Source organism: Theobroma cacao, chromosome 5, assembly GCF_053813885.1.
Source record: "Theobroma cacao isolate CCN51 chromosome 5, ASM5381388v1, whole genome shotgun sequence".
NCBI lineage: Eukaryota > Viridiplantae > Streptophyta > Magnoliopsida > Malvales > Malvaceae > Theobroma > Theobroma cacao.
The window spans coordinates 33,243,669-33,259,195 of record NC_142643.1 but is presented as its reverse complement, the minus strand read 5'-3'; the positions used below and the strand labels follow the sequence as shown (position 1 = coordinate 33,259,195).

At 33.8% G+C, this 15,527-nt stretch overlaps 1 protein-coding gene across 7 annotated transcripts; it reads right to left on the bottom strand.

Annotated features, from left to right (window-relative positions):
- Window positions 1–264: 264 nt before the first annotated feature.
- DFC (DHFS-FPGS homolog C) lies at window positions 265–14,585 on the bottom strand. Of its 7 annotated transcripts, none has more exons than XR_016026314.1 (17): window positions 14,348–14,585; window positions 12,399–12,618; window positions 10,491–10,702; window positions 9,203–9,268; window positions 8,736–8,845; window positions 7,378–7,438; window positions 6,409–6,492; window positions 5,657–5,713; window positions 5,351–5,411; window positions 5,014–5,060; window positions 4,806–4,883; window positions 4,148–4,306; window positions 3,525–3,854; window positions 3,259–3,337; window positions 2,260–2,438; window positions 786–979; window positions 265–652 (listed from the first exon to the last, which is right to left on the bottom strand). XR_016026314.1 is itself a non-coding variant. In XM_018121756.2 (17 exons), exons 2-17 carry the CDS (start codon window positions 12,601–12,603, stop codon window positions 593–595), a joined length of 1,959 nt encoding a protein of 652 aa, XP_017977245.2. In that variant the 5' UTR covers window positions 12,604–12,618; window positions 14,348–14,582; the 3' UTR covers window positions 265–592. The 7 variants fall into 7 exon arrangements, 5 of the variants coding, with proteins under 5 accessions (XP_017977245.2, XP_017977247.2, XP_017977246.2 ...); XR_016026315.1 differs by having other exon boundaries at window positions 2,260–2,415; window positions 3,314–3,337; XM_018121756.2 differs by having other exon boundaries at window positions 2,260–2,415; window positions 14,348–14,582.
- Between the last annotated feature and the right edge of the window lie 942 nt (window positions 14,586–15,527).

Below are 15,527 nucleotides of genomic sequence, written 5' to 3'. Positions count from 1 at the left end.
ACAAAATGGAATGCTTTGCTTTTATACTCAAGAATGAAAATCAGAATCAAGAAGGCTCTGCATTTAGGCCTCTCTCTCTACACTTGGCATATCTTCCATCCACCAGAATAAAGACCCATGGATCAAGTAAAACTGTTCCCTACTTGTGCACAATGTTATAGACGGGATACACTATTTTTCTTGGAATGCCTTGAATTATATACAATCTGGTTACTAAGGGCGTATCAGACACAATTGAATTATGATAGCACTTGAATCTATAAATGCGAAAAATAAAGGTTTCCTTTTTTGTAAACAATGGATTAGTTATACAACACTAGGTGTTTTTATAAAATACAAAATAAATCACACAATAAGCTTACAGGAAAAGGAAGCATTATTAGTACCCAAGTATCACCTGGCACAATAACTCACAGGTGTCGCAGCTGTGTGATCAAAATCAACTCTGAATCTCAATCAGTTATATGTGTTTGTAAGCATAGGCATCTGTGTATCTTCTTCCATTTGGTTAGAACCTAAAATTTGATTAAGGAAATCATGTGAAAGTACTTTTGTGGAAGCCCCCTACGATCCATATCCTCTTTAAGTTAAATCATCTCCTCAAGAGCTTCAGCACATCACCGACCAGATGCAGTGAACCAGTCACAAGAACCTGAGTTCACAAGGAGAATATACAGTGTCTGAGTTAGTGCAAATGTCTAAACCATTTAAGGCAGAGTTAGAAAAAGAATAGCTAAGAGAAGTGAAGATATCAATGCTTTTGAAGCTTAAGATAAAATTCTCACCTGAACTCTGACAGAAGGTTTTTCTTTAACACAATCCCTCAACCATTTTATTGTCTGTGGCAATGAAGGCATCACAGCACTGCAAGCTAAATGTTGATCTGCAGCACTGCAATGAAATGCATCCTCATAAAGGAACTCAAGTGATGGTAAGCTCACTGTGCGGTTCATCATGGTGCTTCTGTCAAGCACAGGATCTGTTTGTAGCCCAATATAAACAGCAGGAGTTAATTAAATCACTGTCATCTAAAATGCATTACAGTACAATCAAATGCCTTATGATTGGACTTGGGCCTTAAACAGTAAATTCAGTTAAAATATCATCTTCATGAACTTATCTTTCTGATTACACAAATCACATATGCCATAACCTGGGTACCAGGAAAGCTTTCCAAGTTGTTCCCTAAACCCAGAGAATTGCTCTCTACTCCTATTCATGACGTAGTGGCCTCAAATAATTTTGATAGTTAAAGCCATAACCATAGACAATAGGGGTGAAAGAAAGCTATACTTCAATCAAACCCATTGCTAATTCAGCATCTTTATTTACTGAAATCCAAATCATTTGTTGACCCCTCATCGTCCTTGTGTTCTCTTTAGGGTAACAACTAAAGGTTCATAATGAGAGCTCAAGACAACTATGTTTCAGTAAACATAGTAAACATCAGCTTCCTACTTGAAAAACAATTGAAATTTTGAACACCATTAAAACCTTAGCAAAAAACCCAATAAAACTAGTATATCCACAACATCTTGCGATAAAACAATGTAACTAAAGAGCTACTCATCACTGGATTCCTAGTTCTGGGCATACTTTTAACAACCTAACTAATAAAAATTTGCTTTGTTGTAGAGTTGGACCTGTATGCACTGCATCAGCCATTTGCAAATCTTAAATGATATATATTATTGTTGGAAAATTTACACCATAAGTTTAACAACAATCCTATTTAACTGCTAATTTTCCCCTATGGTAGGTAAAAAATGATGATAACAAATGTACCTTTTAGTGAAACAGGGTGGTGGGCACAAACTCAATAAAAACCGGAACTGGCAAAAGAAAATTAAGACAATAGGTTTTTAAATTTTGGGGTGCAAATGAGCCGAGCTGATTCCAGGCCATTTAGAAAAAGCTTGGATCAAAATGAATATTAAATATTTTAATCATTCTTATTTTTAAAAAATATAAATATTGTTTCTATTTTTGAAAATATAAATGGTATGTTGATATTATATTTCTCTCAAAATTATTAGATAAATATTTAATTAAAATAGTATATTATTTTGAGCTAAATGGAGCTTGAACCAGCTTGTCAACAAAGCAGGCCTACTCATCAGAGCATGAGCTTGTGGTGTCCAGGCTTGCATGAACTTCAAGCTTGACTAAAAATGAAACAAGCCAAGAAAGAAAATTCCAAAGTGCAACTCAATCGCACCACTAAATGCCATAAGATATATTATGAAAAATAAAGAATACCTGGCCCATGGATAACCTTTTCCCAAATCCTCTGGAGGCTAAACTGCCATGAAAAGTCCCCGCTTGTGCTATCTGAAGCAGTAATTGAGGTGCCAGAAGTAACCTTATTATATTTTGACATGTTTGGAACAAAAAGTGCTTTGGACAAATGTGTGCCTGAGCAACATAATGCCAAAATCCTGATGATGTCAGTATTATAAGTCCCATTACCACAGATATAGACAACAGAAAACATGCACACACAAATGAAGATTAACTGCAGTAATATTGCTTTAGGTAGCGTAACAAGACGCAGAGAGATAAGTGTAATAAGTTTTCACACAACAATAGCAAAGCTTCTTTCCTAGGGATAATAGCTCAGCAAAAAAAAAATAAAAATCCCAAGTCTCTAGGAGGCAACCTCTCTAACACAATTCCAAATTGGCAGCTCAGAACATTGTCAGTGTTATATCTTTCAGAAACTCTTTAACAGACAAGAATAAAGTGAAAGCATTTGCATCATCACAATGGAGCACTATAGTCCAGAATGAAGCATATTTATGACTAAAAAGAACTAGAACACCCAATGAATTTTACCCAAAGACTATTCACTTTTATTAATTGATCTGAGAGTGATAAATAGTATGTATACTTAGGAAGAAATGAGAGAACATTGATTGTGATAATCTGGGCATTTGTGAAAAAGCAATGGCCCTATAGTATTAATCTGGTTGAAGTGAACTAAAGATGCAGAAGGGCATATTTAATCTGAGAAAGAAATTTCCCATTATTTAGTCTTACAGAAGTTGAGTAGTGAGAGAGAGAGAGAGAGAATAAAGCAAAAAATGATAGAACAAAAATAATCCAGCTGATGCTGCACCATGTTGAATACAAATATAGGAATAGAGCCTCACAGTACTTGTAACTTGATTCCTACCGATAAAACACAAAAACTTATAATTTCTGCGAGAAATTAGAATCACATTGTTATTAATGTTTTTGAGTTCAAAGAAGCTCTACCTGAGGAAGAGCAAGCATTAACAAGATGAGTAAGCAAAACTTGAGGGTCTCTCACCTCCATGCAGTTGAACAAGAGAATCTGTAACAAGGTTTAAACATTTAAGTGAGTGCCATTATTCTAGCTGACCTGACCTATGTTAAGGATATATGAACATTTATTGATGCATACAGAGAGCCAAATACCATGCATTCTACATAATATATCCAGGAAAAACTCACAAATGTACAAAATGGAAATAGATATTAATGCTTTTTACACATTTTACCTGCTTTGAAATTACATGAGACTCCTCAACCTTGTCCTTTATATGTCTAGCACAACCATTCCCAAAATTTCTCAAAGCAGATAATGATAGAGGTGACACCTTCCCATTCCCTTTTGCAACACTAGAAAACCATCTGGCACAGGCCTCCATGCTCTCAGGACTATGAGCTCCATCCAAATAAAAAATGAGATTTCCACAGGAATTCTCATCCGTTGCTGATGAATTATAGTATTTTGAAAACTTATCATAAACAATTTCAGCCCTCCCAGAAAGACACGCGGTTGAAAGACCTCTACAAAATGCTTCTGGAATATCAGTTTCCTGACTGTCCTGTTTTTTAAGTCCACAAAGTCTTGCAGTTAATGCTCAGAGAGAGACAGACGGACAGATAGACAATGGAAACTAATTGCAAAAGAAATTACTTTCTTCTTAAAGCCTTAATCTCCCTCACATCCACACACAGACAATCCAAGTTATATGTTCTACAGATAAAGAAAATTTCCATGGTCTCTCATGATGAAAAACAGTTTAATAAGTTAATAAGCCACATACTACTTAAAGAATGATATAGTAAGTGTAGATGAAATGAGCAAAATAAAAAGTGCAGATGGAGTAGAACCAACATTGTGTAATATCTTTTCCCAGTTTCCTGTTCTCTGAAGCCAACATTTGCAAAGTGAAACAGCAAGACCAGCATTAATGAGCTGATGATCACCAGACAAGCTAATTTTTACTCCTTTCAAATTTTTACTATCAAGAGGTGCAGCTACGTTTAAAGGAACCTGCGGTTTTATTTAACAGAGAGAAAGTAATAAGTAGTGCTGAAACTAATTAACAAGTCTTTCTGCATCTGCACATGAACATAACAGGGAGAAGACCACGTGTAGATGATCAATTATCCTCATAACAATAATTCAATTAACTACTCCCCACTGTGATCTATCTAGGCATATTTTGAGGATATAAGAAAGAAATCATAATGTCCCTTTTTGTTGATAATCAAAGTGAATTAAAGTAGCTGGATGCTAAGTTATAGCCTTTTGTTGAATGGATCATTATTTCAGCAATTTCTATGATTGTAATAAGTAATTATTATTACCCTGCAACCACAAAAGCTAAGCATCTGGTCTACAGATATAACAATAAAAAATCAGAGGTCAAATATTTATAGTTTTAGCCATTGAGATCAGGACAAGAAAAAGTAATTTCATCCTGACATAAGTTACAAACAAGAAACTGGCAAGATATTGTTCAAAATGATATAACTAGTAAATATAATACCATCAGTTCATGAGCCCTCTCCTGAAGAACCTCCATTGCTTCAGAAAGTTGGGGAACCGTGAATGCAGGAATTTGATGCTTCAAGGGAGAGAAGACATCAATGTAATTTAGAAAATACTTAAAAGAAAAATTTGAATTTAAATAATTGAAACAGAGTTTCAATAACAAATTTGTAGAAAACTGTTTTTGGCTAGTTTGAGTTTCATACCTTAAAAATTCCAGCCTTGTGTAGAGCAATCTGACCCAGGGTATTTCCTGCGTGCCACCATAATCATTACCCTGAAGTAAGCAGCAAAATACTTGTTTTTTCTCTCATCCCAATTTGTTTGTTACCTCGAATGAAATGCACAAAAGTTGATATTCTGACAAAGTAGGAGGAAATTTGACACAAGTTTTGGTGCTAAGAGATTACAGTGACATATGTAAAGCCCTTTCCCAGAAGAATAAAATAAATTTCTCATGACTATGCATCAAGTTTAAATTGAATCTATCTACAAATTTGTAGGAACTTCCTGACGGAAATAGTAATATCAGAAAAAATGTACCCAATGTCTCCATGTGATCCATCCCCAGAGAAGTAATGCCACAGACAACAGGTTGTTTAATCTGCATAATTTGATAAAAGAATTACAAAGTCATTGATTTCATTCTTTAAATTGAATTTATAATTTTTCAAAATATCTGAAAACATAATGCAGAAAAGAAGTTTATCTTTCCTGTTTTGCTTTTCCATTTTTATTTACTTTATAATTTGTAAAACCAGCAGGAGCAAATGAGTTCAATATTTGGAGCAACTCCAAAATAACAAAAAAGAATAAAAAACTTCGCCAATTCTTTGCAGAGATAATTACCACATTTGTTGAATCTCTGGTTCCTCCCAGTCCAACTTCAATAATCGCAACATCCACCTAAGAAAAATCGCATTGAAAAAACCATCGCAAAGTAACTAAAAGGGGAAAACAATAAAGAAAAATTAAAATCAATAACATTAAGTACCAAAAATTTAGTCTGAATGTATCTGCAGGTGATAGATGACAACATAAAGGGTTTATAGTAGACCTATCTGAATGTCAACTTGTAGGCCTATTAGGATGTTGGAGTGACATAGAAGAGAGAAGACAACAGTGGGATCACCAACAACATCAGATAATGCTAGTTTTGAAAATGCTATGGAAGCATTAATCTACTGCATAAAGCATGCTGCAGAGTTTTAAAGATGAAACATATGTTTTCCAATTATTGGAATGAATCTCTATAAATGCTGAATAAATTGAACCACAGCAGATTCATCCATGGAATAGGAAGGTTTTCCAAAAGAGATTTAAATCTTAAGGAAGCACTAGCAAGAGACCCCACACCAGGAAATTCAGCTACTAAATGACCTAACAAGGATGCATGTTAGACCTAAGAAAGGAGTATTTCTTCTATTTGCCCCTGAATATATAATTCATGAAAACATAAACATTTTATTCTTAATGATATACACTTAAATGAGTACATATAAATACTAATGTAGAACTAACCATTGATGTTCATTGATTCCAATACAGGAACTGAGGTCTCTTAACAAGATTTAATGGGAAATAAAGAATGCACAACAAACCTGTTCACATACAAATATTTTGAATGCTAAAACAGTAAGGAACTGAAACAGTGGAGGCATTGGTAGAGCATCTGTAATATTTTCCTGCAAAGAAATTCCAGAATATAAAATGCCAGTATACTGGCTTCCAGAGCAGTCAAACGCAATAAATTACCATTGACAATGAGCCAAAGGGAAGTCTAGCATGTATGAATTATTCAGCGCAGGTCATATTATGATGTATTAATTTGCTAAGAACAAGCATCATCTATCACCATTGATATATATATTCTCCCAATAGCTGGACTGAGAATGGACAAATCATTTAAGCAATAGACATGAAATTAAAGAAGTTATTAACAGTTGAGAAGGAAAGGAATTGATTGCTTCCTAATATAATCAATAAGAACTGGAAACTAAAGGTAGTTGAATTTCAAATACCAAAAAGCTGATGCAAAAGCAAGTTAAATTATAAATGACAAGTTAATTTTAAAAGCCTTAACGTTTACAAGTATGTTGAAATTCAAACAATAATCATTATTTTAATTCCAATTCTTTTGCTTCTAGGCATTATGTTATTAATTTATCCTTTTGTCTAAGGCCAATTTCTTCTCCAATTTAAAAAACTAATCAGGGAAAACATTGTTTATCCTGGTAAATAACGTACTTCCAAGTGCAACAACATCAAATAAGGAAAACAAGTGACGCCTCATGACTGACATAACAAAAAAGGATAAAGAGGGAACAGGCACAGAGATTTACTATAAAGAGAAAACTTAAATAGGAGGCTTAATAACACCACGAATTGTGCTCTCTCTCTCTCTCTTCCTGTGATTTCTTTTAAAGGATGGAAACTCATCTAGACAGGATCTAAATAGAGAAAACCACCCATAAATAGAGAAAAATAATTTCCATGAGACCATCCAAGAAATTGAAAGATAAGCATAAATATAGATTAAGGTGCCTTCAAACCACTGTGAACAATTTTACCTTCAATATATGCCAACAATTCCAAAAATATTGCAGAAACTTTTCTTCTGATATCTCCAACCTGGATAACCAAGGTAATGAAAACCAATGAATAGCATGATGCCATAGGGGCTCCCATCAACCATCCTAATGATTTTTGATAAATATACACATATGTTTATATCTGAATTATGAACATTGGGCTTGAATTTGCTTCACATCGATGGAATAACTCCAATGTACAGCAAAGACTAGTTCTTATAGTTGCCTCTATTATTTGCTTATGAATCGTTACAGAACTCTCAACTCAACTAAGCTGCAAATCCAAATAGATTGACGCCGTCAGATAAGAGCCTCTTTCACTAGTTGCCACAGAATACTTTTCACATCCTTTGAACGTGCATAAAATCGTCTGCCTTATTACTGCAGAAATCATTCAGTATTACATAAGACAAACCATGTTAAGCCCATTAAGTTTGTTCTCAATAGATTCCACCTTTAACATTTTTATGAATTCATTTGTAAATGGTTAAATCTTTTATTATATAATTACCAAAAATCTATCTTGACATATATCGTTGTTTCATCCCCACTTACATATGAACATGTATTCTTTTATCATATTGCACTTTGTACCATATTTCAATTATTATCACTGTTCCATTAACTCTTAAGATCCACCCAGTTAAATGGCCAAAAGATACAAAGTGAGTGTTTGGGCCAGCTTATGGAAGAGCTTTTCTACTGCAGAAGCAGAAGCAAGGTGTTTGGCTCTCAAAATTTTATACTTTGTAGCTTATGCGGGAAACCCCATTCAGCTTTTAAACGAAGTTACAAATCAAAACTTCTTCAAAAGGAGCTACTGTGTAGTAACAAAATGAGGTTTCTCTATATTCTCACTTTACCTTTCAATAATTCATAAAATTATAAGGAGAATTATATTTTTCACATTCATCCTTTTTATTTGGCTCAATTTTATCTCTTGATTCTTAATTAATAAAAATTATTTTATTTTATTTTACTTATTGAGTTATTTCATTCTAACACTAATGATTTTGTCTAACAAAGTTGAGTTTTTTATTTTTTTCTTCAATAAAAATAAATTAATATATTATCAAATAATTTTTTACATCCTACAAACGTTCCTTTATTAAATTTGCCCAATCTTATTTTAGCTTTTCTTTAGAGAACTTTTAGAATAGCTCTACTTGAACAACAATTCTTATAAAAGCTCCAGCTGGACCAAACAGGTTCAAATCGAATGAAAGCAATTTAATCTCTTGGTTATCTGTGCATAACCTTTTTTTTATGACAGTACATGACTAGTACCTAGAAGAGAACAGATTAGCCACATAGGTGAAAGAAGATGATACACTAACCCATCTAAACGAAATCTTTCTCTGACATCAATTAAATGAGGAGATGTGAACAATCCAGTTCGAAAGCCACTCTCACGTAGAATAGCTTCACAGAATGTACATGTTGAACCCTTGAGATATGCATCCAAAAAAAAGGCAAATTTAGAATAGAAAGCCTGTCCTTCAATACTTTATTATTATTGCATTTAATAATATTAAAGTCATGCATCTGCTACAATGTAAGTTTACAAAAACCAGTTCAACGGGAAATTAATACCTTCCCTTCTTTTTTGCAATCTCAAATACACCTTTATCCACGCTAAAATTACAAATCTGTTCATACATTCACGCTCAAGATCTCGGATTTATGGACCTTGTGAAGAAAGGACAATTTTGTTCACCATATTTACAACGTAATTGTTAAAAAAAAAAAAGGTTGGTAAATATTATTTAGAAAACGTGTTAAGATGGTCAAACTGAGAAAGTACCTTTCCTTTAGTTCCTGCAACATGGATAATTTTCAGGCCGGCTACTTGTTCTTCAAGGCCTAGTATCTGTCAGAGACAAGCATTCTTTCAGTCTTTATAGAATATCATGGGAAAATGAATGAGGAGAGGAGGGAATGGAGAGAAAGAAACAATTGATGAGGCATAATGCACAATTATATTTGTTTTAATATCTGAAGAAGGTCATGAAGGCATTTAATATGATACAACTGTTTGCAAAATATGTATGCTTAAAAAACTAACAAACATCAAAGGGCAAAATACATCTGGTAATGAAAAGAAACAGCTATCACTAGATTTAGGGTATATGCCCCTAATTTCTACACAGCTAGCTTTATCAAATTTCGTTCACACACAAGTCCTGGAAACTTATAAAGGTACATTAACAACCCAAATGTGACAATAGTAAGGAGCGCTGAACATAACTTGATACAGAAGAACGAGAAAAACGAGGAAGGGAGGGACTAGAAGATTAAAATGTGCTCATTTTTGGCTTCGAAAACACCTCATATGCTAGCACATATTCAACAACTTGGACACTAGGAAAAACCGATCAAGCATATATATCCTAAGGCTATTTTTGCAGATGATTTTTACCATGGTTTCGCATCACTGTGATTTCAAGCAAATAGAGATGTGAAATAGAAGTGCAACTAGCAACTGATTGAAGTTATTTCTTGCATGCATCCACAAAAGAAAAAGTAGTTGCAGACATATTGCTTAGATGCTACAAACATATAATTCACTACATTGGCTGTTCACAAGTTTGCAAAAGGTCCTGGTCCTGCCATATACAGCTTTCCTTTGGAAAGTATAGACTCCAATGACAACACAGAAAGTATAGATACCAAATCAATCAATGTTAAAATGCCATTTTAGGCAAAAGAATCTTTCAATTTTTTAAAAAGTTTACTAGAAACTATGGACGCTGTCAAACTGCAGTAAACAATGGTGGATGAAGTCTATCACCCAACCAGAAAAACCCAATCAATGAACTTTGAGGTTAAAGCTTTCTGAATCATAGTCTGAAGGATAACATTGTAACAGAAGAGAACATCATTAATGACTACTACATAAAGATAGATGCAGAGTAACCAATCAAAAGTGATGAACTGACTGCACTTAGTTCCATTTCCATAAAACTCATGAGTAATCAAGTATCTCTCATGAATTAAGAATATTGTTGTGTGAACAGTGCTTACTATATAGTTTCTCAATGATATGCAGTTCGAAAATTTCCAACAAGATGACAAGATAGTAAAAGTGTCACCTTAAGATACATCAGCATCCTGTCCAATTTTCCATATTTACCCATCACATTTGATCGTTCTCCACGTTTCTGGCGTGTGATGAGGGAGGAAAGTGCATCCATGGCAGGTTCATATGAAAATGAAAGAGGCACATCCTCCAAGTAATCTCTAATGACCTCATTGCTCCCCATGTTCTCCAGGACTTGGGATGACATATTTGAGTACCTAAAGCCTAAAAATAAGGGAGGAAGGGAAGGGAATGGAAAGGCTAAAAGTTAATCCTCTTGCACCAGGAATCAATTTAAATAAGGGATTAATTGATTACTTATTACTGAGTTCCAAAAGATTATGAAACCAAAAGCTCAGACCAATTGTCTGTCACCAATGCCAAAAACAGTAATTTCATAGATTCGGAAGAAAAATATTTCATTATAGGACAGGAGCAACAGGAAAATCCATCTTCTCCCCCCTCTCTCACGAAAAAGGAGAACAATTTAAAGTACCAGGGAAGTCAAATCCTAGAAAATAAGCATCTCCAATTGAGCATTTTGTATACAGACAATTTAAAGTACCAGGGAAGTCAAATCCTAGAAAATAAGCATCTCCAATTGAGCATTTTGTATACAGTGATTGTTCACAACATAATTTCCAAATGCATGATAAAAGGGGTTCATACATTCAGAATTGAGCAAAACCACAACTAGCATTATGCAGAGGAGATTCCCATAGACAGCAGTAAAAAAAGATGAGTGATGTACATATCATTGACTGTATTCTAGGTTTTTTAGACAGGGTGAGACATCTAGCACAGAACATAAAAACAAAAAAAAAAAAAAAAGACAGGAGAACCTGTCTGCCCATATACACACAGCAAAGAAAAGGAAAGATTGATAATCAGTCTCCCCAATACCCACTTCATCATTAAAATGAACTATTTTGTACTGAAAATAATACAGGTATTCATAGACTACTTCCCTAACTCCAGTACTTGGCAAACAAGTTAAGACAAATTACTATGCAAATAACCAAATTGACCAAAAAAAACCCTAAATATATCAAACAACCACACTTGACTTCATAAAATGTACCAAACTGATAATTAGCCCCTTAATAATTTAATTCTTCAATTTGAATCATCTTCCCACATTACTTTTCATTGATAGTTTTATACTTTTTCTTTTAGCAGTCATCCTTAATTAGATGCCTTTTTTACACTTTATCAACTACCCTTGGACTGGTTTGATGTGGTCAGATTTGAAGTCATATATCTTTGGTCTGAAAAAGGCTACAAATCAACTGTACTATACGGACACTTGCTGACATAGATGTTTGTTTCAGCCCATGTCAACATGCATTTCACCACTGAAAAGCTATGTCCCCTGAAACACAGATTGTATCACATTCCAGTATGTAATGAACTTCCACTAACCTTTCCAAAAAAAAAAAAAAATGAACTTCCACTCATTTATTCTGTTTCATATAAACTGTGAAGTTTATGACCATATATTACGCAATCAAGTCATGAAGCTATACAGAATTATCAAATGAATTTTAAGTTTCCGAAGCTTCTTCCATTGTGTTAAAACAGGTTTCGCTAAGACAGTCTATCTACGTCAACAGCCTATGCAATCAAATTATGAAGCTATACAAAAATTTTCAAATGAATCCTTAAATTTAGATACGCAATATGAATTCCAGGAGGACCATAAATCCTAAAAAACACCATGATAAACTTGAAAGTTTAATAATTTACCCTCAAATCTGAACCAATGCCATGTTAAGTTAAAAAAATTGGAGAAATTGAAGTAGATCATCCAGACTTCAAAAGCTAACAGCTGGCCTTAACTATCAAGCATCATATCTTACTTCCATTAAATTAAAACAAAAAATTTTGAAATGCAAAAGTTTATCGATGAATTGTTTTTTACCATATAAAGTACTGCATTGATGTAACTTTGATCCTGATTTTGTTCTAGCTTGAAGCCTACCGTCTCTAGTGAGACCTTGATTGTGAAGGGAGATTGCTAAACAAGAGAATATCTGTCCTGGTGTAAAGAAAAACTGTTCTTGTTCGTGGAAGTTCGAAAGTCCAAAAATCCCACACTTCAGAACAGTGTTTGCATGACCAATCATCAGGAAACATCAATCCTGCAAAATGGGGATAGGAAAAAGAAAAGGAAAAAAAGGTGAAACAAAAGTATCAAGATAATACAATAAGAAACTGAATATGATCTGCATGAAACAAAAATAGCAGTAAAGTTCTTGGGAAAGTCCAGTAATGCGATGCCAAATATTGCATAAGAGACATTTCTATTTCCAAAAGGCAATTAGTTATTATCTTCCCCTTTGTTACTTCCCCTCTCATCAACTAAAGGTGTATTTGGCACACAAGATAATAGTGATAGAGAGGATAGTATAAAAATCATCATATGTTTGGGATTTACTTGCAAAGGAGAACAGCATAGGAAATTGGATGATGTACCCTCCTAGAATAGTACTTGATCTTGTTGAAAAGGTTAAGATTGTTTAAAACCCATGACATACGATCGTGGGATGGATATCAACCAATAACTATTGCTTCAATATTTCCTATTGCACCCTAAAAGGTAGATATTTATCTAAAACTTGTCTTTAGTATATAGTGGTATGGATAATGTTATAATTTTGATCAATGACAGGAAAATATCATCTTAACATAAATTTACCCATATTAAACCAAACGTGGTGTATGATACAAATTGTTATATCTGACCTTTATTCTTGCATACACCAACAAAACATTGGATAAAACCATCTAATCCTATCCACTTTCTTATCTTGTCTTATTCTATCCTCTTTATCATCCTATGTACCAAAGACACCCTAAAGTACACCTTCATGAGCAACGAACTAAGCAATCACACATTTTTTTTCTGTCAATAAGAACCAAAAGAAAGCTTTTAAGTTGGAAAAGACCACCTTTGGACATTCTAATGTCCAGCTCTTGTCCAAGTTCATTTTGCAGACATTAGTACTTTTTACCCTTTCTCTAAACACATAAGTTAATACTATTCAAGGAAAAGAAATAAAAATATTACGATATACAAGTAAGGTTATTACTACAGATTTTATGTGCAATGGTCTTACAATAATCTATGAACCAAAATAAACAAGAATTATTGTCCTCAACCTTGGCGTTAGAGTTTTTAAACCCCACAAACAAGTTCAAGTGAATTTATATGATTGACATGAGCCCATTGAACTAAAAAAAGGGAACTCACTAAGATAACACAGTAACTTAAATCAATCACATACAACCGCTAGTGAAACTTAAAAGTCCAAGCCAATGAATGAGATAATTTCTAATAAACAACGCAATTACCCAACTCACTTTTAAGCCTAAAGACCACAAACTCCTCCTCATCAAATTATCACAGAAATCAAACAGCAAGATTCTTAGGCTTATCTGTTGCATCTTTTCTCCGTAAAAACACTCTCACTCTACTCTAGAGTCCAAGCTGTCAAAGCAGAGAAACCAACAAACTTTGAATGAAGAAACAAATTTTAGGAACACTCGTACTTTTAACTTTATAGTCTTTCAGTTTCCAGGTCCCATATAATGAAATATCAAATAGTCAAATACCCAGAAGGCAGAACCTAATTAGTTCTTTCCTCTCCCATGTTGATAGGCTGTCAGCAAACAGCAAGAGCATCTAGCAAACACAAAGAGCCTATGCCCAACAAGAAAGAAAAGAAAAGAAAAAACTTTCTTCTAACCTGTCATCTCCTACTCTCACCCCAGCAAGCAATACAGATAGTAGTCCCAAGCAAAGTCTTGCATATACCCATACAAATAAAACAATTGAAGCATGTATAAATTCGTGTAAAAGAGACTCACAGAAGTAGTGAAGGATGGAAATAAGCATAAAATCTTTGCGGTTGGGCTGTGGGGAAGTGAAGGGGAGGAAGAAGCATAATCCTAGTTTTGTTGTGTATGCAAATTGGCTTCTCAAGGCCACGCCACTGCCCTTTGCTTGTGGCATACCGGAAACAGAGTCCAGAGGCCTCCCCGTTGCCACGTTTTACGTTTTTGAAAAGGCATTTTTATGACAGCTCACAACTCCATCTGATTCTCTTCGTATTGCAATTGCCTACCGCTCTGCTTTTAACTTAAAACTTTTCTTTTTTTTTGGTTTGACATTGTGGTCAAAACTTTAACTGCCAAAATGAGAATACTATTTTCTTTTTTATTTTTTAATTATCACAAACTAATATTTCTTCTAAAAATTTTTAAAACAATTATTCCTACAATTTTTTATTTCTTTTTCACATGTTAAACACAATTCATAAAAAAAGTTTATAGTGATTGAAAATCAAAATTCAACTTAATTTTGTATAGAGTCAAAGTCAAACGTTATGCATGACATGAAACGCCGAATATTGTCCTATTGTCATAAATTTTGTTCCCAAGTCATAATAAACCGAGGAAAAACTGAATTATTGTGCTTTGAACAGTTTAACACTGTAAAGTTTATAGTGTAACTTAAAACATTGAAAGTTTTTTTTTTTAAATTTTATTAATTAAAGCACGTAATAAGTGTTGTTATTTTTTATAATTTTATTAATTAAACATGTGATAACATCCAAAAATTTGATTTATTAATTGATAAATAATTTCTCATTTAAAGAGAAAATTTAAATCTACCTTTATTCAATTTAAAAAAAAAATTAAAACAATGTGATGGTGTTGGTGAATGAGACAGGAAACAAGGCACAATTCCTAAACAGAGGATTTGCATTCACCTCTCCGAATGGATAATTTTGGCACTGCACTCTTCCTAAAATCTCCAATGATCAGTTTGATTTTTTTATATGCGTTTTGCATGAAAAATCATAGCTCTCTCTCACTTCAAAACAAGACTAATAGTTGGGACTTGGTGAATCCCAAAGGATAGGACTGCCTCCGTTGGTTTAGTGTGCAACTGCTGCTACCAGGAAAGTTTGCTGTAACATTTCTGTAATGGACTGGTGTCCCACTTGCATGCTTTGTTGGGATGTCAATGGGTACCCTATAACCG

Excerpts from the sequence above, each read along its gene's own strand:
- DFC (XM_018121756.2), bottom strand. The coding sequence starts at position 12,603 with ATGATTGGTCATGCAAACACTGTTCTGAAGTGTGGGATTTTTGGACTT. Across the intron at positions 6,493-7,377 it reads ATTGTTGGCATATATTGAAG|GAAAATATTACAGATGCTCT; the intron begins GTAAAATTGTTC and ends ATTTCTTTGCAG. Across the intron at positions 5,061-5,350 it reads GGATCACATGGAGACATTGG|GAAATACCCTGGGTCAGATT; the intron begins GTACATTTTTTC and ends GGTGGCACGCAG.